Below are 26,346 nucleotides of genomic sequence, written 5' to 3' on the forward strand. Positions count from 1 at the left end.
CTTTGAATTTGCTCTGCACAAGAAAAACACACTTATGTGAACCATGCCTGGCCAAAAAGAGCTTTCAGAGGAGGTACGATCAAGAATCGTTGCTTACATAAAGCTGGAAAGGGTTACAAAGTTATTTCAAAGACTTCAGAAATTCACCAGTCTACAGTTACTGTAGGCAAACAATCTACACTGTTAAAAATAAAGGTACGAAGCTGTCACTGGGGCAGTACCCTTTAAAAAAGGTCCTAATATGTACCATTTAGGTACAAATATGTACCTTTAAAGGTACATTTTGGCAGTTCAAAGTACTAATATACACTCTTTGGGTAAAGGTGTACCTTTTTGAAAGGGTACTGTCCCAGTGACAACTTTTGTACCTTTATTTCTGAGAGTGTACAAATGGAGATGCTTTGGGACTTTTGCTACTCTACCAAGAAGTGCCCAGTCAAAATGACACCAAGAGCACAACGAAAACTCATCAATGAGGTAAAGAAACAACCCTGAATGACAGCCAAAGATTTCAAGGCATCATTGGAACTTGCTAACGTCTCTGTTCATGAGTCTACAATACGTAAAACACTGAACAAGCAGGGTATCCAAGACAGGACACCCTGAAGAAAGCCACTGCTTACTAAAAACAATATTGCTGCATGTCTAGTTTGCAAAAGAGCACATTGACACACCACAGCAGTATTGGCAAAATGGTTTGTGGACTGATGAAACTAAGATTGAACTATTTGTAAAAAGCACACAGCACTACATTTTGGCGTAGAAAGGGCATGGCATCATATCATCCCTGTAAAGTAGTGGTGGAGGAAACTTTCATGATTTGGGCCTGCTTTGCTGCATTAGATCCTGGCCAACTTCCAATCATTGAGGGGAAGATGAATTCCCAATTATATCAGACAATTCTTCAGGATAATGTGAGAATGTCTGTATGTCAGCTGAAACTGTGTAGATTTTCTAGGCAGATATGTCTAGGAACTATACTTTCATTCCGGCTTAATAATTAAGGACTTTGCTACCGTAACATGGCTGCAGAAGAAAAATCCCCTCAGTAACCTTTTTTGGGCACTGTGTAATATCATGTTACGACAGCAAAGTCCTTGATTATTATGCCAGAATGAGAGTATAGTTCCTAGACATATCTGCCTAGAAAATCACAACTTTTAACTTTCTGTCGGTCTTAGTACACGATGTAACTACAGAAGAGTCAAGTTTTAAATAGGAAAAATATCAAAACTCTTTGGTCATTTTTTTAGGCACAATGCTAATGGACTAATCAGATTCTATGGATTATGCTAAACTATGCTAAAAGTGTTATTCTGCGTTTACACCAGACGCTGTAGAGGCGGCAAGCATGAGTCAAATGCTTGCTTTTCCACGCGTCTACTTTGCTCTTCACGCGCGAATGCATTCAAACTGTTCAAGCTGCAAACTAGCTGCGGTTTGACGCCTGAAACGCAGTTGGTGTAAACGCAGCATTTGTGTCAGACCCGGAGATCAGCTGAATGGATTCCAAAACGATAAAAATCAATGTTTAACTCTTGGGAAGCTGAAAAATGAGCATATTTTCAAAAAAAGTGGGGTGTCAAATTAAATGTTTTTATTCTAAAATTATTTACATTTTATGATTTGACTTTAATTTATTATTTTTCATCAACCCACGGCCACTACTCCCATTTGAGAAACCCTTCTGTAATAAATGATGAATGAAATACAAAACAAATGTATGCTTGTACTCTCGAATCAGAATTTCTCTTCAGACCGAACACAGACAAACAAATGCTGTTTTTTACTTGTATCTTATTTTATAAAAACAGTCAGCCTATTCTGCTGTACAGTGAAGTGAGATTGAAGCTATGTGCAGAATTTTTCCTAAATGGTGAAATGCAGCTTCTGTTGACTATTGCTTCATTGCCTAACTGAGTCTAATGATCTCGCCCAGCAGAGGGAGGTGTTTGCTACACTATTTTATGTTTAGTAGAATAACAGAAAAACGATGCATTGTAACATGCCTTTTGCCTCACTAAAGGTACACCTGGCGGTACCCCTGTAGATTAACAAGGAATGTCATTGCTGCCAATTGAAAAACTAAACCACATAGGTGCCATTTTGAGCAGAATATAAAACATTTCAAGTGGAAGATGTAAAGAGGGACTTTTAGGCTTAGACTTTATCTTTATTAGTACTCAAGGGTAGTACCTTTGAGAAGTTGCATCTTTAAAGGTAAAATATATAGCCTCAGAAAACATTAAGAGACTATTTTAGAGGTGCAGTGGGTAATTTTTAAAAGCATCTCTTGACAGAAATGCAAAATAATATACAAAACTATATTATCAGGGGTGTATAAAGACCTTTTTATAATGAACAGTTATGTTTTTATTACCTTAGAATGAAATGTTTTTATCTACATACACCAAGGGTCCCCTTACATGGAAGTCGCCATTTTGTGCCACCATGTTTCTACAGAAGCGTTTAACGGACAAACTTTTTTTACTAAGTTGTCTCTGTCGACGACATGTTTTTATGGTGGCGGCTACTGTAGCTTCTCTATGCGTTTCAAAACTGAGGGGTGAGCAGTGGACTGAGCCGTTGGTTGCAATTCGCAACCTCACCCCTAGATGTTGCTAAAATTTACACACTGCATCTTTAAGACTATTTCAGTTGATCTAAATCTAGGTATGTGTTTAAGTAAAAATTATAATTTTTGTTTTATTCTATCAATTTATTTACTAAAAATTGAAATGGGAAAATGTTCAAAATAACATAAAGGTTCAGATTTTGAATAGGCTTACTGCAAAGAAAACAAATTCAAATTAATTTTTGACAACACAATGCTAATGTTTTAAACTTTATTTTAGGAACAATTCGAAAGGAAATATTTGATGCAAAACCCCGTCTTTCACGTGTCCTTTCATGCTCTCAGTCTTTTGTGTTGGGGTGACTTTTGTCATGAGGTTCGCTGTCTGAACTGAAATGATAACAATAGGCTACATGTAGACATGATTATAAAATGCAAACCTGAAGTGGTCTATTAATTTTTTCGACAGCTGTATTAAAAATTATTTCTAAACAATGAATTAAAATCCAACTATAAAATATGCCGCCAGTGTGTTCGACTTTAAATGTGTCACAACGCAGATGTGCTGTTTGTGACCCACAATAACATTGTGTTATTGCATCTTTGTTGTTGCGATATTCAAACATAAGATCATGCATCTTGAATGAACGTTTTTAATTCATATAAATTCGTATGAAAAATCTGATGTGAATATAACAAGATTTATAAAAATAATTTGTCTGTAATCTACTACTGCCTACAAGGCCCACCCGATGGCGCTCCAGGGACCACGGGTGGGCCGCGGCCCACTGGTTGAGAATCCCTGTATTAGACCTTTTTCACACTGTCAGTTCAAATCTGATTTTGGTGCATATCCAATTGAAATCTAATCACATTTAGAGTGTGTGAACGGCTAAAAACCACATCATGAAATCTGTTTTTTTCTAATCCGTTTCAGGCTACATTCAGAGGTGGTCTGAAATCCTTTTCAAATCGCATTTCCGGAAATCCATTTCACAGCACACAAGTTTCCTGTCTCCTTATTTGTTATTAAATATTGATCAAAACACTTCATCCATAGTTCCTAGAAAAAACAATAGTAGTCAATGAAACGAAAGAGGGGGTCAAACATTTATTTGGCCTAATCTTACAACATCTTTTTAATAACATCTGGAAACGTTAGCAAAATAAAGAGAGTCAGAAAATGTATGTACAGAGACACAACAAAAACAAAAATAATATATATACGAAAAAGCAGTGGTTTAATTCCCCTTTGTCGTAAACTTTGAGATGTGTAAATGTATCCGACCTCTCTGAACTGATTAAAACCGTAAAAAAACATCATACTAAACTGACTAAGACTAAAAGCTATCCACTCTTGACACGCTACAGTTTTCAGGGCTAACAAAATTGGAATGTAGAGCTATTTATAAAAGAAAATGAAACCTTTTCGCAGGTTTTACATTGTCCTTTCACCACATCCTAAGAGGACAATTTGTCATTTCACTCATCAGCCCTGGAAACTCAAGGATCAGATGACCGATTTTAAAAGAGAAAGACTGAAAACTGTGAACAGGAAGCCACACTCTTCCAAAAAACCCTGCTTTTCCTCGGAGACAGACAGTCCATCGGTTGTTGTAATCCAAACACAGAGCATTCCCAGCATTCCCAGTTCTCACACCACAGAGCTCTCCTCCCAGACACGGGTCGGGAACAGAACCGAACAAGCCATTAACAAGTGACAGTTATCAGCAAATGTGGTGCGTTATAAGAACTCGGTTTCACGGTAGTATTGCTGTAACTTTACGATTGTGGCTCAAGTCTCATATATATTTTATATATATATATATTTATATATTTCAATCTCAAAAAGACAAAACGATAAAGGAAAACAGTCTGGTTGCCACTGCGAAGTGAGGTCACTCCGTGGCCGGCTCAGGGTCCGAGGTCACCTCAGGGTCCGAGGTCGCCTCAGGCGTGGTCTCGGCCGGAGCTGGGGTTTCCTCAGACTGTGTGGTTTCCTCTGTGGGTGCGGCTTCTGCCTCCTGGGTGGAGTCTTCAGCCTTTGGCTCCGCCTCTGTCTCGGTTGCTGGCGTCTCATTGGTTTCTGCCGCAGCTGGCTCCTCTTTGGTTTCTGCTGCAGCTGGCTCCTCTTTGGTTTCTGTGGCAGCTTGGCCGTTCTCCTCGGGTTTATCTTCAGCTTTTTCTTCGGCTTTCTCTTCGGTGGTAGGCGTGGCACCGTTCTCCGCTGCCTCCTCGCGTCCTTTTTTCTTCTTCAGGGAAATGCCCTTGAAATTGAAGGAATTCTTTAAAGAGAATTTCTTCTTCTTTTTGGTTTCTTTGGCCGCTTCGCCCTCGGATTTGGTGGCTTCTGCTTCGGTCGCAGGCGCGGCTTCGATGGCATCTCCTGCCTCCGTTTCCTTGGCAACCTCAGCGGTCCCGTTGCCGTCAGCTGCCACTGCTTCGCCTTCCGGCTTGCTGGAAACGTCACCGTTGGTTTTCACATGACCATTTTCCTGAAGAGACAAGTAGATAAGCTTAAAATATTCATGTATAGAATGAAGAAGATGTAAAATTACAATCGTGGCTTATTATTAGAACAGGCAAATTAGGAAAAGCCCAAGTGATGCCATTTCTTTTTAATGTATGCATTAAGAGAATATATAATGCTATATAAGTGCACTTGAATGAAAGCTATACAAGTTCATTTTTAAAAAAGCTTCCCCCTGCCCAAAACCTGTGTAGCTGTTTAAAAGGGTAAACCTTACTGACTTAAAATATGAGATGTTGATGGACATCTACAAAAACAGTCAAATGTCCAATACAGTACTGATGTATATATTTACACTAAACCGTAACGCAGCAAGGCTCTGTTTAAATGCCACACGTGTATTAAATACACACTGCATGCACAAGGGGGCGATGTTGAGCCACTAAATAAAACCCACAGCTCTGAAAACATACCGCTTACAAGAGGAACAAAGGAAAATACGACAACGGCATTTAAAGCAAGAAAAAACGCGCATCCCTTTTTCAGTATTTATATGCATTTGGAGAACAAGTCAACATTATCGTCTAAACATCAGTGTTGGGATACAATAACCTGTTTAAAAACATATAAATCTACTCTAAATAATCGATTTATTGTATTAAACACGACAAAGCTCGTGCAATATAAAGGGTGTAGCGCGCATTTGCTGTAAAGGGGGGCATGAAGCTCCAGATGAGTGCTGCTGCATTCACACACATGCATTGCATTGCATTGCTTTGTTTGCAGATCAGCAGACGCGCGCTGCATCATTTGCATGCAGCTTTGAAACCTTTTGTTCTCAAACGGGGTTACTGCCAGTTTCAGCGCCAACACACAACCACAAGGTCCTTTTGGTAACTAACGTAACCAACTAAAGCACCGTGAGAAAACATTTTTTTTTATATAAATCCAAATGGCTAGGAAATCCTGAAAATGATCCTATTGGCATAAATTGTTAACCAGATTAATTGTCAATATAACAATTGCAAAATAAATAATTATTAAAGGCAACATCATGATAAAAAATGAATTTGCCTGTCAGAAAGCTAATAGTTTAAATTTTAAAGAGCATCAAAATATGGCTAGATCCTCACCTGACCATTGGCTTTCTCAGCCACGACTTGTCCGTCCACCGTAGCTTCGCCTTTAGATAACTGGGCACCCATTACTCCTGTATGTCTTCAATGAGTTCAAAATGAGAAGAAATGCTGAAAAACCTAAAGGGATCTTCAGATACAAACACAGCTGATACAGGATTCCTGGTCTGTGTTTTCCCTCAAAATGCTTAGCTGAGAGAAATAAAGGCTGGTTGCTGGTTGTAAATCCACACGCCTCTACGGGGAGAGCAAACTAAGAGTTTCACAGCTACAAGTGTGAGTATTTGTGTGCTTGACTCCACCCAACAGCTACGCCACCCAATCTGCACCAGAGGGTTGGTTTTCATCTCCCCCATTCAGCCATACAACTACAGCACTGGATCTTTTGCTTTAACACTATGGTTGGACTTCATATCTTTATTATGAGTTATTATTTGTATTATTATGAGTTATGAGTATATACATGTTGATAACCTGTTTTAAAAATGAAAATGTAACACAAGATCAAAACTGAACATAGCAGAGGATTTGAAATAATTTCAAAGCTTTGGTTTGTGAGAATATTGCAGTTTCCCAAAATGTCCCTCTGGGCTTAAATTTATTTAATTATAAATGAAATAATCAATTTATTTCTTCCTTTAATCAAAATGGTTCAAAACATATTTTTCTTGGGATTATTATTCTAATTCGTAAGTCGTACCACTTTTTATCCTGATAATCTTTTGTACAGCCCTCAAATGAACAGGTAGTTCCTTAATGACATCATACTCCAGGAAGTGACATCATTTGTTGATAGGTAAACCACAGCTATCAACACATATCAAGTATTAGCAAAAGGATTTTCCTAATTTTTCAGGGATTAGTTGGTTTGTCTAATGTCAAAACATTCTGATAAATAAAAATAAAAATCCAAAATAAAAAAATCTTAAAATAATAAAACAACACAACACACTCAATAGCTAATTTCCCCTTTTACTTTGCATCCTGTTAAGTATCCTGTTCATCTTAATAATATTGGTTAAGATGAGCTAATAAAGTTGTCAAGATATTTTTGAATGTCTATTTTGCACATTATAATGCACCAGATTAAGGCTTGTGTGCATTTACAATGAGTTTTAAAGGGACAGTTCACCCATAAATGAAAATTCTCTCATCATTTACGTACTCTTGTGTCGTTACAAATGTATATACATTATGTTACAAGGAGGAAAATATTTTGAGAAATGTTTGTAATCAACCCATTCATGAGCCGAATTCACTTCAATAGTATTATTTTTGGCTACTATGGAAGTGAATGGGGCTCATTATCTGTTTGGTTGTATATCTTACTTTTTTATCAGAACACAGAAATTTATACAGATCTGTAACAATACGAGAGTGAGTAAATGATAGCAAAATTTTCATTTTTGGGTGAACTATCCCTTTAAAAACCCCTTAGAGCAGGGCTTGTAATAATGTACTTTATAGCCGATTTTTTGGCAGCATGCAGTCTTTAAAACATCAAAATTACTATTAATCTAACAAAGTTAAAGTTTTAATAAAATATATATACACATATAAATGGATATATATTTTAGGATGGGGGTCCTTGCATAAGGTTCATCATATTTGGGGGTCCTTGCCTTCATAAAGTTTAAAAACCCCTTCCTTAGAGAACGCAATAGAAAACAGTCATCTTTATTTACCCCTAAAAAGAGGAAAACTTGAGCTGAAACAGACAAATGGTGTGACAAGAGTTTGCAAACAAATAGCTTCATAATAAATTAACCACTAGTTATCACAGCTAGCAAACCACAAAAAGACATTCACACAATGGAGGAAGATCTGGTGATATTGAATCAAAAAAACTAATGCAAACTTTAGAATTTTCTAACGGGTTGGTATTTTTTTTACTAAAAACAAGACAAACCTAGGAATGAATCTGTTATTTATAAGTATCTGACATTAAATTTCATAAAATAAGATTAAGACCAGATATGAGCTAAACTGCCACATGTTCGTTTCTAATGCCCCGCCCACTGCTGTAAAGATGACATCTAGACTCCCATCCGTATCCCCCCGTCGGTATGTGTGGAATGTGTTTGCCACCCAAAGATCTCTGTTGTCATTCAGCACACCACGGTCTTCACACAGTGAATTGAGCCCCAGGGCTCCGGGATAATTCACCTCCAACTGTGACACCACAGCCTGATGGGCGGAGTTAAAGAGCAGATAGAGGAACAAGATCCTCTGGAAAGAGGTTCTCCAGAAGAGACGGGGAAAACACCTAAATTACATTACCAATGAAATCCCAGACAAAATTACACAGAAAACTACACATGAAATGATAGAAGTTCCCATAGAAGAAAATTATTTTCAATTGAAGGGGTCAAGTCACTAATATAGATTCAAAGGTCAAAAGAAAAAAACACACAAAATCTCTTTATTATCTCTATTATTTTCAGACAGCAAAAAGATTAAAGGGGACATTTCATAATGTCAAATAAATCTTTGGTGTCCTCAGAGTACATATGTGAAGTTCTAGCTCAAAATACAATATAGATAATTTATTACAGCCTGTTAAAATTGCCACTTTGTAGGTGTGAGCAAAAATGTGTCCTTTTAAATGCAAATGAGTTGATCTCTGCACTAAATGCAGTGCATGCTTGGATAGTGCAGATTAAGGGGTGGTATTATCCCCTTCTGACATCACAAGGGGAGCCAAATTTGCAGAGAATGGTTTACCAAAACTAAGTTACAGGGTTTTTTCCACATTTTCTAGGTTGATAGAAGCACTGAGGACCGATATATAGCCATTAAACATGAAAAAGTCAGATTTTCGTGATATGTCCCCTTTAAAAGGAGAGTAAAGTGCGGTATACACTGTGCGATTTTAAATAGTCCTTTAGGATTGTTGCTTGCCACACTGTGCGATCAATATCGTAGTTAGGTCCATGTCACACTGTATGATCTCAGTTTCCATCAATGTCAGACTGTACGAGTTAAAAGACTTTTAAAAATCGGACGCACGCAAACAAACGCGTCCGCAGTTTTACGTCATCGATCGACGACGGCTGTGCAAACACACGCTGAAGCGAAGGCTAGCAAACCGAAACAACATTTACCGTTCATTTTAATAATAAGCATAAAAAGAAGAAGGAGACGAGTACCTGGCATTTGAATTTCCAGCGCGGTTTCTCTCCAGGCTGCTTCATTTATATCCTATCATGGTACAGTGGTGATGACACGTTGTACAAACACTCTTTATCTTTCAATAACTCCTCAAGTTTCTCCTCCTGCTGTATAGTCAACCTGGCTCTTTTTGAAATTTGTCTGCGTTGATTTGTTGTTGTCGCCGTACTAATTGCATCATCGGGTTCTGTGCTTCTATTGGTTCTTGATCTGCCGGTTGTCGTAGGAAGATGTCACACAGCAGGATTGTGTCCCAAAATTTCTGACACTGCCAGATTTTTGTCAGAGGATAATTTTGATCGCAACAGTCATTAATCGGCTGTCTGTAAACATGTCAAACTAGCGATCAAAGACGGCAGATTTTAGCCTGGGATTCCAGAAATCTTTTAGGATTTCAAAATTTGTCTCAGACAGCTAAATCGTGGCTGAAATCTCACAGTGTGCACCAGGCTTAAATGAAAAGTTTAAGTTTACCGTGTTTCAGGTGTTTATCCCGAGAAAACACAAAAATCTCACAACAGTCTCCGTTACAGTTTCAGAAGAGATCTCAACAACGTCACAAACTGAGCTCAGATTTCGATATTAACTTATCAAATTGACCCAAATACAGATATTTTTTACCTATACAATCCACAATAGTTTTACAGCCTATGTATTTTAATCATCACATTTGTTCCTGTTTTTATGTCTTCTAGCAGGCTTGTGCACAATTCAGAATTTCAGAACTGGCCTCCATTCAATTCATGAATTGGAATTTGAATTGAATTGACTCCGCCCTACAGGAAGTTGGATTTGAATTGGAATGACAGGAAGTGGAATTTAATTCATGGCAATTTAAATAAATTCCAGAGTCACACAACAGAAAGAATCTCACATACATTCAGTGTTAGGAAAGTTACTTTGGAAAATTGTTTGGCAACCATTCCAAATACTTGGTTAAAGTAAAGCATTCTGGGAAATGAAGTCATGTTCCACAAAATTACAATTACAAAAAAATCTAACTTAATTATTTGTTATGTGACTAGAGTTTTTAACATCAATTGCTGGGGGAAAACATATCCTGTTAATGTAATCTGTACAAGTAGTTCAAACTAATATAATTTATAGAATATGTAATGTAATCACATCTGAAAGCTTCATTTTTAAGACTTCACTTTCTGTATAATATGTATATGAATTTCTTTGAATTTCTATTGAATTGCAATTCTGTTCCTTTAATTCAAATTCGAATTGTAATTCTAGATCCTGTTTTTGACATCAATTCAAATTCAATTTAAATTCAATTCTGAATTGTGCACAAGCCTGTCTTCTAGTCAATTTAAGAAGAAACATTTGAGACCAAGTTGATATGTCAATGTAACAACTGAGAACTTCATCAAATCTCCTTAGCTATGAAAGGGCAACATCTGAGCAATACAATGATCCTCTGAGGAGGTGTAGATAGTGTTAGAGAGTGTGAAACTGAGTTGTGTATGTGTGTGACAGATGTGGTATAGATGAGTGTGAGTCCATGTGAGGAGATGAAGTAGTGGGTCAGTGTGCCAACTGCAGACAAATCATCTGTTCTCTCTCTCTCTCTCTCTCTCTCTCTCTCTAATTTTTATGTAATGTACACTGGGACACAGATGTTTATATTTGACCCTACAATGGGTTAAAATAACATAGCATTTTGGGTTGAGCATATGTCAAATTATAACCCAACAGGTTGGTTTTGTCCCGTTTCAAGCCAAAGCTAGGTTAAAAATAACCCAGCATTTCTTTTTATTTTTCTGAGTGTAATAAATACAAATTTTTGTATACTGAAGGGATTCACCCCAAAATGAAACTTCTTTCATCATTTACTCACTTTCATGTTGTTACAAACCTGTATACATTTCTTTTTCTGATGAACACAAAGGAAGATATTTTGAGGAATGTTTGTAACCAAACTAATCAGAAGCCCAATTGACTTCCATAGTATTCTTTTTCCTACTATGGATGTCAATGGGGCTTCTGATCAGTTTGGTTACACTCTAAAAAATGCTGGGTTATTTTCAACCCAGCATTGGGTCAAAAGAGAACAAACTTAAACCATTGGGTTTTAATATGAAGTGTTGGGTTGATTTAACAGATTCTTGAGTAAAATATAAACATTTTCTGGGTTAATTTAACCCAACAGCATGGGGTTTTCCCATTTTGACCCAACGTTCAAAATAACCCAGCATTTTTTAGAGTGTATGAACATTTACACACATTATTTTGTCAATATTTTATGCAAACAACCCAGCATTGTGGGATCAGGTCCCGACACAAGGCATACGGTCTTGTACATTGGCGGCTCGTACTGCTCTTCCAATGGGCGCAAATTCAAAATATGTGTTTGTTGCATCATGTGAACCGTGTGCATCATGCGTCATGTCAAAATAAGTGCCTGCTGCACACGCGTCAAAACTGTTTATGATAAAGGAGACGCTCACGTTCACAAAATACACGCAAGACACTGCCTTAAGGGGCTGGACACACCAAAACTTTGTTGAAAACGCCTTGAGGACGCCGAATGCCAGCTGTTTTTCAGCCGAGCGCTTTGGTAGCTCTGATACTTGAGCTGTGAGCCGGTCGGTTGCTGTGGTAATGTCCCGCCCCTCCTCCATTGTGATTGGATGGCCGTGTAAGTAATGACATTGACGAGCAGAGCTTTTCACTCAAAGTTGAATCTCTTTTTAACTCTTGGAAGCTCAGCGCCGAGCATGAAAAAACCGCAGAGCGCCGGTTTTCAGCGCGGAAAAAAAACGCTAGCTGCTGGCTTATTTGAAAAACGCTGAGTTTCCATTGGAATCTATTGAAAACATGCGCCGGCCGCGGGCGTAAAAGCTTTGGTGTGCATGCCCCCTAACAGTAAACTCTGATTATGCATGAGATTATGGGAGTATCTGGCAAACGCGAGCGTCTTTTTTATCATAAACCCTTTAGACGCGTCTGCAGCAGGCACTTATTTTGACAAGACACGTGATGCACACAGGATCACTCGACAAGCATATTTTGAAATTACGAACCACACACATGAGGGGGTTCATACATGTTGTAACGAACTTCACATCGTGCGCCCTCGAAAAAAAAAGTCACCGGCCGCCACTGGTCTTGAATCAGACAGAAGATTCTGCGATAACAACAGGCTGCCTGTAAATTATCACGCTTATTTACCTCATAATTAAGGTAAGGAACATTAAATATTAATATGAAATATTTTATTTGCTCATTTTTAACAAATGCAGGGATAACTCATTTACTTTCGTTTTTAAGAAAAGACGTTCAAATGTCAAAAACATGCTATTTGGTTTAATCATTCATAAATATAATGTTATATATGTTATTAAAAGACATATTTATATTTAATTTTTGTGTAATATTAACATGTACCTGTCAAAATGATTCGCAGCCGTGTGTTATTAGTTACAGGCGGTTGTTATCTCAGAATAACTTACCTTAGAATGTCGCGACCGGCCAATCAGAATCAAGCATTTTAGAGCGCCGTGTAATAAAACTGCATGTCTGCAGACCGCACAGAAACAGACAGAGTTAAAACTGTAAACTGCTTTTCAGATTAACGTCTTGACTCAATAAAAAAATAAAAGTAAAATACAGGTCGGCAGTGTTGTGGGGAAGTAGATGATATTTGATCCTTTTCGTTTACTAAAAATATTAAAAATAATCTGACATCATATCCTGTAGCCCAGGGATGGGCAACTTCGGTCCTGGAGGGCCAATGTCCTGCAGAGTTTAGCTCCAACTTGCCTCAGCACACGTGCGTTAAAGTTTCTAGTATGCCTAGTAAGACCTTAATTGGCTGCTTCAGGTGTGTTTAATTATGGTTGGAGCTAAACTCTGCAGGACACCGGCCCTCCAGGACCGAAGTTGCCCATCCCTGCTGTAGCCCATATTTGTTGCAGAGTAATTTTGTATGCTGAAAGCCCAACGAGAACGTATACAGCACATAATACAAAGTGTTGGTTTTGTTTTGAAAATGAATCGATGGTCTCAACTGCATTAAAAATAATATTTATTTAAACGCAAAAATCCTGTCTCTTTCACATGTACACAATAAACACTGTCAAAAGAACATCATAAGGAGAGAGAAACGCTCGTGAGTTTTTCTCCAGACTCCGTCACTTCATTAGCATTCTGTTTCAGTTTCATCTCCTCGCTGATCTTCTGCTGCTGTCAGGTTGCCATAGCAGTGGGTTTCTGTTAGCGTGTACGACGACGTGACCCATTTTTCACCCCCCCAACATCCCTCGCCCTCAATAACCCCTCTCTCTCTCTTTCTCTCCCTCAGATAAAATCCTTCCACAATCCTGTTTTACTCATTCAGTGTAGTGACTGGCTCTTCTGTTCACATTATTTTTTTGTGGAAGAATGTGCTGTGCCTAAAAAATGATGTCTGTCTGAGACATTACATTTGATTTTATAGACCTTACATTACAATTTATCATACTTATCTTCTAAAAGCTAAATGGTTATTCATTTAAAGAACACCTATTTCATTGTTTAAAAAACTATGTTATTTTGTGTTTTTGGTATAATACAATGTGTTCTCATGGTTTATGGTTCAAAAACACATTATTTTCCACATACCATACATTTTTGTAGCTCCAGATTTCCCTGACTTCCTGAAATGCACTGATTTGACAAAACTCATCAATTTGAAAGATCTGTGTCCCTGATTGGCCAGCTAATCTGTACTTTGTGATTCAAATGAATACCTCTGACGTCAGCCGGAAATGTGACGCTCCTTACTATGTTTGAAGGATTCGCTCGCAATGCTAACAGGAGTTAATTTACAAGCTGAGTCCACATCACCAATACAAGGAAGTAAACTGTTGCCTACAATTCGTGTGTTTGTTGTAGTCCAAGAAAAGAGATTTACGTTGGAGACGATAACTCGCGTCACTGTTTACATTGGGGTTTGTACCTTTTGCATATCGTTAACATGTACTAATACACACCTACACACTAGGGCTGAACGATGTGAGGAAAAGTTGCGATGTGCGATGACATTGTTTAATGTTGCGATGACGATGTGAGTTGCGATAAATATGTTATTTTTTTCATGTTTTAGGGGCCATTCACATGTCGCGCCTAAAAACACGTGGAAAACACTAGACACTTGGTTATTGTCACATGACCTGCACGCTGCGCTTGTGTCATTCTGAAAAGTTAAAATGTTTTTGAAATACCTGGAAAAACGAGCATGTCGCGACCGCGGCGCTTCCAGAGCACACATACATTTGAAATAATGAACTTGAGCGCGCAATAGACGCAATATGAGAATCACCGCTCCCACAGTACCTGTGTTTGCGGCGTCATCTCTCCTAAATCCAAAATAATTCCATGATATAACGTTAGCTGAAGTGCTGTTCATTTTCACCACAAGGTCTTCGTCTGACACAACACATTTTCCTCACTCTTCTCTCCTTCCTCGGCCATCGTTTTTGCTAACAGGCACAGCGTCGCAACTGACACACCTCACAAATCAATCTGAGCGTAGCTGACTTGGGGGTTCCCCTGATTGGCCTATAGCGTGAACGCGCAAACCAGCGCTGCGTCCGAAACCGCCTACTTCCATACTATATAGTAGGCAAAGTAGTGCTTTTTGCATACTATATAGTATGGTAGTAGGCGATGTCGGACGCAGCACATGTCTTCAGGACTAAACGTGATAGGTCAAACGTTTATTACATGCGCTTACTGTTTTCCCTTGAATCCCTTCATTCATCGCGTCAAGGCTGTCTGTTGCGATGTGTTCATCGCGTGAGTTCATATCGCGATGACGATGAAAATTCGATGTATCATTCAGCCCTACTACACACCAAAGGAAATCGTGAATCGGACCATAGGTGCCCTTTAAAATAATGAATTTCAAAATGTGTTATGATTGTAGACAGTCCAAATTAAAAGAGTTCTTCCCAAATTATTATATGCAATCAGGTACCTATTAAAGTTGACAAATCTTTTTTGCGTGGATCTTTGCTATTATATTCTTCTCTTTAGATAAGTCTACAGCGTTTTCGGTTGATTTATAAATCATAAGTCTGATCACTTAAACAAGCTGCAAGATTTAAGATTGAAGAGTTTCATCAAATCTCTGACAGTAAATCAGTGTGCAAGCTTCATAGCCTAAATAGATGGTTTCATCGGACGCACGTGCGGTGACGCGATTACATGTCTGGTTGGAACTTTACTTCCGGTTTCTGTTTGTTTATTGGTCTGAGAAGTTGCTAAACTGAACTCTTGACAAAAAAAAACTTGAAAATAACAAATGTTTAGGATTCCCAGGTAATCTTAGTGTTGTTTATTTTACTTGTTTTTTAAATAAATTATGTTAAAAGGACTTTAATGGAGTTTACCGGAAGTTACAGTACGCGTGTTCCACAAAAGCCACTTATTTATGTTGTTACTGCTGAAACCATCTATAGCCTGATCTCATGAGACTTTACACGTATTTTACAAGTTGGCTAATTCGTATGATTTTGTACGAAGTGAATCATACAAAAATGTCTTATTATCATTATCAAAACAATAACAAACCCCACCCCTACGTCCCAGGGGCAAAAGCAAATTGTACTGAAATGTACTTAAAGGCCCTCTAAGCGAATCCGTGAGACGTCACTTTTGTTGATGTTTGAACTGTTTTCAAACAAACGGAGCGTAGCTAACTCCTCCCCCTCCCCCTCGCTTCCGTGCTTTCATGAACGCGCCCAACCCCCCACCCTCAAATCCTTCTTGTCGTTTATTGGCTGGAACACTTTGTTTTGTTTCGTGGTGCTAGGTTTGGCCACTGTATTTATATTGCAGTTTGCGAAGCCTGGGCTGTCTACAGAGATCGTGTTTTTTTACAGTTTGATCAGCGGACAGGCAGCAAGCAAATAGTGAGGAGATGTTTGCTGTATGTAACAAAAAAATGTTTATGGTCTAAAACGCGTGAATTCGCTTAGAGCACCTTTAAAGTTAATACTTTAATACAAATACTTTATTTTGAATGTAGTCAGGCGGCAAGCGCACTAAAATCGAGAACGATTTTTTTCAGACGCGCCGACAACGCAGGCTATTGGAAATACTTCCACTTCGGAAAGTTGTAGGAAAGCAACATGGTTGCGTTTTCCGCACCGTTTAGACATGAAATGTGAAATACCAGCGACTAGCAGTAGCAGAGCGACGCAATCTCGTTCATTTCAATGGAAGCTTGGCGACTTCCGGCGAAACCAGCAAAAGCGGCCATTGGCAACTGGATTGGCGTGTCCAGAGACGCGAGACAGTTAAGAAAAGTTTAACATTATGCAAATCTCTCGTCAGTTACTGGAGTGGATGGTCCTCATTTGTTTATGACAATCAGATTTATTCAGGTTTTCTGTAAAGGTTTTCTTACTGATGTTAAACAGAGTAAACAAAGCACAATACTGATCTACAGTCACACTGGAAATGTCAAATCAGAATGTATGCTAACACTGGCCAAAAAGCTGTAAACACTTCTTAAAAATACAATGTTCAATGGTTATTTTAAAAAAGCCAAGTTATTGTACTGAGATTTATTTTTTACATTACTAAACCATGAATCCAAAACATCTTGAGTTGAGTTTGATGTAATCAGAAACTCAGAACTGAAATTCATAGCACTCAATGCAACCAAATGTATATTTTTAAAAAGGTTTTTAAAAAGGGAAAATACACTGACTGAAGCAGTGCAAAAACTGAAAAGTATACACGTCACTTTTGTGTTTATGTATGTGTCCGGCAGTGAGACACATCTGGTTGTGTTTGTGACTGAAACTGTTTTAAAGCAGGAAGTGAAAAGACATCCTGGGTTTTAACACACACACACACACACACACACACACACACAAGGAATTTTAATACAAATGTCTCCAGTATACAAAAATAAAACTATGTGTATTTAGAGAGAAATGTCACATCATAATCCATAAATAAATAAACCACAATGTGAAGAAGTCTTAATGGACAGGAAAAATTTATTAAATTGTAAGTGTGAAATGTGACCTGGTCCTGGACATTTCCTGTGTGATACACACATACTGCAATATACTCCCCACCTACATATAAACATGTACATTTAAAGATGTACTTTATGTAAAGCAACATCTAAATAATAATGTGATAATCTGGATATAAACCGCATGAGAAATTAAATGATTAAAAGCTAAAAGTGTTGTGCTTTTTATCAGCAGGTGATACGTAACAAAACTAAAAATAAAGTGAGGTTTCAGTTTGGCCTACAAAGTTTTTTTTTTTTAAAGTAATCTTTTACAAATAGGCTATATACTCATTACTAGTTCATGTATGTTGTGGAGTGTTGGTTAAAGCTCAGCGCTGACAAGTTGCTTGATCGCTTTCACTTCATGTCATTCCTCACATATAAAGATTGTATGTGGTTTCTAAAAAACCTTAGACATGTGATGCTCATATGGTTTCGATACTTTGGAAATAAGCATGTATTAAGAAACTGCAAATTTTTACCCTATAGTAACTTCTGTTTTTTATGCAAATCTGTGTTAGTAAGCGGCTGAGCTCAGCTGTTTTCTTTCTTTCATTACATTACTGCTTGAACTGGAATAATGGAAGTGTTACTATCGTTCTCTCAGTTAGTGGGATTTTCCCAAGAGCTCTGATGATTCCCAAACATTATTTAAATACATAATGAATCACTAGAGATTTACGATCAGACAGAAACTGATTCAGTCAGATTGATTCTCACTGAGGAATGTCTGTCGTTCGGTTTACACTCCCATCCTTCCTTTCAGGTCAAAGGAAGTGGGTTTTACCCCCGCAGGGTCTCACTAAGCAAGACACTGCCCTCTCATTGCACGGGAAACAGGAAGTGACATCACATGCCTGAGGGAAACGATCAGAAGTCTGGAAGTTTGAAGGATGAGTGATGGCATGCGTACATGAATTCTTTCAGATTATTGTCTGTGTATTTAAACTATGTGAGGTATTGACCTCTTGTAAATCTGTCACTGTTGCAGCATGAAATGAGTTCAAATCAGCTCAACTCTTGAATTTGAATTAAGGTAGAAAAGAGGAAATAGAAACTGGTGTACTCTGTAGTATATCTGTAAACATTATGGACTAAACTATGGTTAAAATGTCGGCAATAGAAATACCAAATATTCATAAATTAAATATTTAATGCCAGTTGTTTAAAAAATATAATCTGAAACAATCTGGAGAACATTTTAATTTTGTATTACACTTGTAAAAATAAAAAATAATCCTCTACAAGTTTTTCAGAGGGAACCCAGCAAGCAATTTTGCGTTAAAAAGACGTTGAGCCGTCCAAACACAGTTCCGATGTCTAGCCTAAAACAAGGCAAAATAAGGTCTGTGAGTGAAAATTTTATAGATCTTCTAACTTTTTTCTAATTTTTATACTTCTAACCATAGCCAAAAAAATTAATTAAATAAAATAAATAAATAAATAAAATTAACCACTTGTAATCACTTTTGACTTTGCTTACATGACGGAATATCTCACAATTTATTTTGGCTAGAAGTGGGTTAACTTATATCCAGACTTTATCGGGGCTATAGTGACGGCTGTGTTAATTGATGACCAGTTTACTGTTTTATACTAGTAGTATAGACGGTTTCATCGGACGCACGTAGGGTGACGCGATTACGCGCCTGGTCCGAACTTTACTTCCGGTTTCAGATTTTTTAATGGTCTGACTAGTTGCTAAACTGAACCCTTAAACAAATACCTTGTTAAAAATAACAAATGTTTTGGGCCCCTATGTAATCTACATGTCGTTTATTTTGTTTGTTATATAAATAAACTACTATAAAATGACTTATTTATTCTTAGCAGAGTGTACCGGAAGTTACGTGTTGACCACGAAAGCCGCTTGTTTATGTTGTTACTACCGTCTATACTGTTTAGAAAATGTGTGTTAACCACTTGACAAAATATATTGTAGATATCTAGAAAAAGACATAATTATTTACAATTAATGATGTAATTAGTTATTTTTTGATCATTATTACAAAACTTTATTGGACTTATACAATTGCTTTGTTGTCTGTGTTAAATTTCAGTCAATTTCTATTCCTCTCAATTCAATTCAATTCAGCATCATGTGGGACCTCAAAATATATCCGGGCCAGTAGAGTCAAGTGACGATTTTTAAGGCAAAACCAGAAAGCGAGTCAGCATTTCAGCACTTCCGGTTCCCAAAGTCAATGGATTTTTTGAATGGGGTTTTGGTTAATCTCCCTATATAAGATCTCCGGTTAACATAAGTCCAAGATGATTTCAGGTTTTATCTTCAACAAAAAACACACTACCCCCACTTGTGACTTTTTAAAGCTTTTATGTATCTTAAAAAGGGTTAACAAGTTGCTACATGGGACTGCAGACTTTGTCTGGGCCTTTAAACGTCATCCCGCATTAAGATCTCAAAAACAAAACAACACAGACACAATTCCCAATAAAGATTCATCCACAAAGTATTTCCTTATCCGGAAAGTTGTTTTTAAATGTGTTCAATAAAGTTTAAAAGAGCTGTCCGAAGCCTAGTGGTGATGACGTTGATGTCGAAAGAGAATGGTGTTGTTTGCTTGACTTTAAAATTCATAAAAGTGTTCATCTGTGAAGATTATCTAGTTATTAACGTGTAAATGTCAAACTTTTGTTAAACACACAGCTTATTTTTTTGCGATAATCCAGAAGTCTATAGGAAAAATGAATGGGCTGTTTGGCAAGGCAACTAGTGACCCGCTAACTTTCGCGTTGGTGTACAAAAACACTTCATCCTGCGCTACTCTACTACTTTATTTATTTTAATATTTATTATTCAAATTCAAGGACTAAATGTGGGGACACATTTCAAGTAAGAGCAAGGTTACAACGTGTTACCTTTCAAGATACATTGTTACATTTCCCTTTCGAGGGAACTTGCGCTGCGTCACTGCGTTACACTTTGGGGACGCCTCCAGGGGAAAGTGCATCTGAATGTGTATATCAAATTCAACCAATGGTGAGGCTTAACGACAAAGACAGGGTGACGCGGGAGCCAGGAAGTATATCGCTATCTGAAATATTGCCAAAGACGATGTACAGGGATGCAGGAAGTATGGCAAGGGAGACGCAGCGTCTCGTTCCCTTCTCAGAGAACAACAGTTACATACGTAACCCGAGATGTTTTCATGTGTCAAACACAACTATGCAAAAAAGCATTTTGGTATTAATCAACATTTGCATACAAAAGATATAAGCATTTAAAGCGAACAGTTTAGCACGTGTTCTTAAAAAAGTCTAGAATTTTTATGATATTATCCAACACTACACAGGGAATAATATGGATTTTTGCATAAAATAGATTCAAGCACTTTCAATGACCTGTATCTATGTATGTATATTTTCAAAACTTTCCAGGACCTTGGATTATTTCCCCCAGATTCACAAACCTTCAAAGACCCGTGGGAACCCTGTATATACTTCTTTTTATATACAAGTGTAAACGTGTGTGAATTCTGGTTCTTTCGGGAATGTCTAATGTTCATATCAGTCTATCATTAGTGGAAGTGACATGTTCAAGCATGCATCTGATATCTGAATAATCTAACTGTAAGATCTCACACACGACACGAGCCACCAAGCGTGACGTATACAATTAGTCATCATTCATAAATGCATATCAGTGTTATCTAATACTTGGTTTGATTGACTCCGTTTCAAAGGGCTCAACGCCCATCCCATTGGTCTCATTGGGTCCGCTATATAATTTAAATCAAAGTGCTGGATAAACTTGACCTTCTGCCTCACACATTCAGGTCAAAACACCTTTCCACATCAATCTCACATTCAGGTAAACTCTTGCACAAGACACTTGCCTTTTTATAATCCAATCGAACCTAAATATGCTATATTTTTACTCAGAAAAAGATTACAAAGTGAAAAAGGTATGCAATGTTTCACGTAGACCTAAATGTTAGGATTGAATATAGAGAGATTAGATTTGAGAGAAACGCACATCTTCAGGATTCCCTGTGCTATCAGATGGGGACACAGTGGCTCTTCTCTGCCATTATCACTGGTGTAAGTCAAAGCAAAATACAACACAAGACTCCAAAGGTTAATGAAGTGTTTGGATGTTTACGACCGTCATTACACCGACCTGATTCATGAACATCAGTTCATTCTGTTAAAGTAGAAACAGAATCAAAGAGAATCTGTTTTGGTCTCACGTTGAGCTCAGCTGCCCATCTATCTCGTAATCTCTCATTCTTATCTCATCTGTTCATTCCACACATGCCACTGGAAGTGACAGGTGTGGATAAGAGATTTGTGCATGTGTGTATGTGTACAGCTTTAGGTGTTCTTGTCAAGACGACATTTACAGAAAGTCCTTACTAATATAGCGACCTAAAAGTGAAACCTAAAATCCTGATTTGCCTCACAGGAGGTAACATAATCCTTTTTGTTCCTTTAGATCAGTTGGCAGAGCACTGTGAGCATTGCGAAAACAGCGCAAAAGGTCATGGGTTTGATGCCCAGGTATACTGATAAAATGTATGCGCTGGTCCGCCAAATGTTTTAACGTTAACCATCCATAAGATATATTAATATAGAGAAATCAATGTGTGTTTGTCCGTCCACCTTGAGACGAAAGATCAGGGTTATCAGCCTCACAAACACGTTTCTGTACGTTCACTTTTTAGTACGTGTAAATGTCCTTGTCATAGTTCACTGCCCAGGGCCCAAGCCATCCGCTAACATACAGGAAATCCTCTTCTTACGGGAAGTGACCCAGCACATATGACTATAAAAAAGGAAATGCACCCCATGTGTGCTACAATCTGAATCATAATAGGTGAAGCATGCAACTAAGGAGGTAACAATATCTGAATCTCAATTTTTTCACCTTTTTTTTTTAGAAATCACTATGACAATTCTTTAACCCTTTATATTTTACATACATTTTATTTTTATCACTTACCTATATTCACATTTTAAAATATAAAAAGCCACCCACTATAGACTTGCGGTTTATAGATGGTTTTAGCAGTAACAACATAAACAAGCGGCTTTAGTGGTCAACACGTAACTTCCGGTAAACTCCACTAAGAATAAATAACAACATAGTCCTTTTAAAGTAGGTTATTTAACAAGCAAAATAAGCTAGGTAAGCTTCTTAAACTCTGCAGACCCTGTCCCGGGTCCAAAATGACTTAAAGTATTCCTTTAATATTTAATGGTCTGTCATGGACCCAGTACCCCATATTTAATACTGTTTGAAAGCTTAGAATTAGTGCTGCTACTAATGATGACTTTTCTCACGACTAATCTATCGACAAATTTTTCGATTAGTCAACTAATCTAAACAACTAATTTAAGTGTTTGTTATTTCATTGTGTCCATTATATTTTGAACTCACCGGTGTTATAAACAATATAAATAACTTGAATGTTAGCAAATAAAAATTACAATGTAAACAATATAAATTTCAATTTCAAAAATTCCAGTTCAAAGTAGGCTAGTTGCTTAACAGAAATATAAAATGTTTCACTTCTACTCTTTGATCTATCACATTACATTGCATTTTAACACAACTGAATGCTATTTTTACATATTATCTGTTCTGTTGTCCGACATAAAACGAGCAGACTATAAAATAGTGACTAAACAGGACCCATTACACCTCGTGTTTAATCCAACCAGCTGTTCGTTTAACTGCTGCTAAAATCCTGATTTAGATATGCAACATCGTCTGACAAAATCACCATACATTTACATTGAAGCTTTACTGCTGTTGCTCTTCTCATAATTGTTGTTGTGTTTTAAACCATTTTTTGATTTTAAATGCGAGTGAAATTGGAGATGGAAACGCATTTGGCGAATAAATTCTGACGTAGCAAACATTACACTCACGTGACTGATCGTCTAGATGTCTCAGCTGACATAATTTTTACCATATATTGGGCTCGACATCATCGCAATTGCTGCTAGTGCCTATAGGTGGGTTTCCATTACCTCGATTTTATGCGAATTTTGAAGTATCGCAAAAGTACCAAGCCCCTAAGGTGACATTGGAAACTTTCATGTGCTCACGCGAGACCTTTATGTGCAGATTTTTTTTAAGTATAGTTTCGCGTGAAACTCTCAAGTGCAGGCGAAAGTTTCACGTGTGCACGCGAGGGTTTCGCGTGGGCGCGCGAAAGTTTCACGTGAGCACGCGAAAGTTTCGCGTGAGCACGCGGATGTTTCGCGTGAGCACGCGAGTGTTTCACGTGAGCACGCGAATGTTTCACGTGAGCACGCGAATGTTTCACGTGAGCACGCGAATGTTTCGCGTGAGCACGCGAATGTTTCGCGTGAGCACGCGAATGTTTCGCGTGAGCACGCGAATGTTTCGCGTGAGCACGCGAATGTTTCGCGTGAGCACGCGAAGGTTTCACGTGAGCACACGAAACTAAACTTTATTAAATTTTTGCTACATGTCCCATTAGGGGCCTCTGTACAAAAGAAACAAGTGATGGAAAGGTAAATTTTTATTTAAAAATATTCCATTAATTCACAAAAACAGTTTTTAGACTCGCTTGAGGTGTTTTTTGACTTAGTAAATGCGAATAATGGGAGATGGAAGCATATTTGCAGAATAAATTCTGCCGTAGCGAACATTAAACCCACGTGACTGATCGTCTAGCTGTGTCAGCTAAAGCTGCATCAAAAAGTCTTCAGCATTCAGTTTGGCAATTACAAGCTGCACTGCTAGTAAATGTATAACTTCCCATTGGCAACTACTGTAAATGCAGTCCTGTCCCCATTTGCTGTTTTGTTTTATTTATTGTTGGTTAGGGTTAGGTTATTTTTTGTGAATTTTGAAAAGATTCACTCCACGTTTTGATGGAAACCCACCTTATAACTTGTAAGATTTTTATTTTGCATACAACAAGCAGTGAAATGTAGGTCTGGCATACTCATTTAGACAAAAAATAAAATAAAATGATTAAATTATTTTACAAATTAAATACAAATACAGAAATACGAAAAAATTATAATAAAAAAATAAAAATAAGAAGATAATTAAATAATGAAATATACACAATTTCTATGTGTACACAACGATAATGTATTATAAAAAAAAATTTAATTTCATGTACACACCAGAACGCTGTCAAAAAGATCTGCATTTATACAGATCTATGAAAACAACTAAAAAAGGTGAAAATTATGTGTGTCAGACCAGTAAAAGACAAAGTTACATCATAAAAAACAATACATGCCTGCGCACATACACATTCTTGTACAGAAAGATAAATACCAACAATCAAGATGGTGAAAGCATCTAGCACTTTTGTTAAGACGAACAATAAGACAGGTTTATTTATTATTTATTAAGTGACCCTGGACTATAAAGCACCTCAAGACTCAAAAACACCATTGTCAGGTAAACGAACAGTCATATAAACAGCCCCTAATTTGAGTCCCATATGAGTCAAATATGCATAGTAATAATGTTGTTTATATTGCCAGCAAATTCATAGACCGAACAGAAAATCACCTGGTGAAGCTCACACAGAAATCACAGTGACAGACATCTGATAGCCACAGATAACAGTCTTTGAGAACATCAAACATCGCAGGAATCTGCACGCACACAAAGACACACAAGTGGACGAAAGGATGAAGTGACGTGTCGGATGATATTTCCAAAGAATCAGATGGGAAATGACACAGGTGCTGAGTTTTGTTTCAACATGTTATGATCTTACGCAACTGCTCGACACAGTGACTGTGTGTCTGCACGGTTAGGTAAGTGAGACAAATTCACATAGTTTGGATAGCTTTGAAGTGCATACATCCATTAGTCTACACCGTACCAAAAACATCAAAATCTGCCTCACATACCCACACTTTTTGTATAGCCTAGTGGTTAGACAGGCCGAGAGGTTGCCTTTGAGGAAGGCACCTTAACCCCAATTGCTCCCCGGGCGCTTTAGGGGATAGCTGCCCACTGCTACGTGTGTGTGTGTTTGTTTGTTGTTCACTACTCACTGGGATGGTTTAAATGCAGAGGTCACATTTCGAGTACGTGTCCATACTTGACAAACATGTCACTTTCACTTCACTTTTAAAAATAGCATTTCTAAAACGCTCCTTGTCAGTCTGGGTAGTTCCATAACTTTAACATCCACAGAGAAAGGTTCTTTGTGACGGGAATGTTTTTTTAGGAACCCAAAAATGGTTCTCCGATGTCATCCCTGTAAACAACCCTTTAAAAAAACCTTAAGTTGAAAGAGTGCAGACTGTTTACACCAGCACTGACTGTATAAACAATTTATTTACAGGTGTATTGATTAAAATAAACACCTGTGTGTCCTTATTCTTAATGTGCTTTTCAGTTTTGTGGTTCATCAGATGGTGAGTGTGCAGACAGCGGGCAGTCCATGAGTTTGCCACACATCTGAGGATGAAACTATAGCAACCACACCAGCACCAGAGCAACCACACACTCCGAGTACCAGAGCAACCACACAGAGCACCATAGCAACCAAACACTCAGAGCACCAGAGCAACCACACAGAGCACCATAGGAACTACACACAACACCATAGCAACCACACGAGTACCATAGCAACCACACACTCAGAGCACCAGAGCAACCACACAGAACACCATAGGAACTACACACAACACCATAGCAACCACACACTCAGAGCACCAGAGCAACCACACAGAACACCATAGGAACTACACACAACACCATAGCAACCACACGAGTACCATAGCAACCACACACTCAGAGCACCAAAGCAACCACACAGAGCACCATAGGAACTACACACAACACCATAGCAACCACACGAGTACCATAGCAACCACACACTCAGAGCACCAGAGCAACCACACAGAACACCATAGGAACTACACACAACACCATAGCAACCACACACTCAGAGCACCAGAGCAACCACACAGAGCACCATAGCAACCACACAGC

At 37.9% G+C, this 26,346-nt stretch overlaps 1 protein-coding gene across 1 annotated transcript; it reads right to left on the reverse strand.

Moving 5' to 3' along the window:
- Window positions 1–3,671: 3,671 nt before the first annotated feature.
- marcksl1a (MARCKS-like 1a) lies at window positions 3,672–6,440 on the reverse strand. The gene is made up of 2 exons (XM_073873542.1): window positions 6,179–6,440; window positions 3,672–5,070 (listed from the first exon to the last, which is right to left on the reverse strand). Exons 1-2 carry the CDS (start codon window positions 6,248–6,250, stop codon window positions 4,474–4,476), a joined length of 669 nt encoding a protein of 222 aa, XP_073729643.1. The 5' UTR covers window positions 6,251–6,440; the 3' UTR covers window positions 3,672–4,473.
- Between the last annotated feature and the right edge of the window lie 19,906 nt (window positions 6,441–26,346).

Source organism: Misgurnus anguillicaudatus, chromosome 11 (genome assembly GCF_027580225.2).
Source record: "Misgurnus anguillicaudatus chromosome 11, ASM2758022v2, whole genome shotgun sequence".
NCBI lineage: Eukaryota > Metazoa > Chordata > Actinopteri > Cypriniformes > Cobitidae > Misgurnus > Misgurnus anguillicaudatus.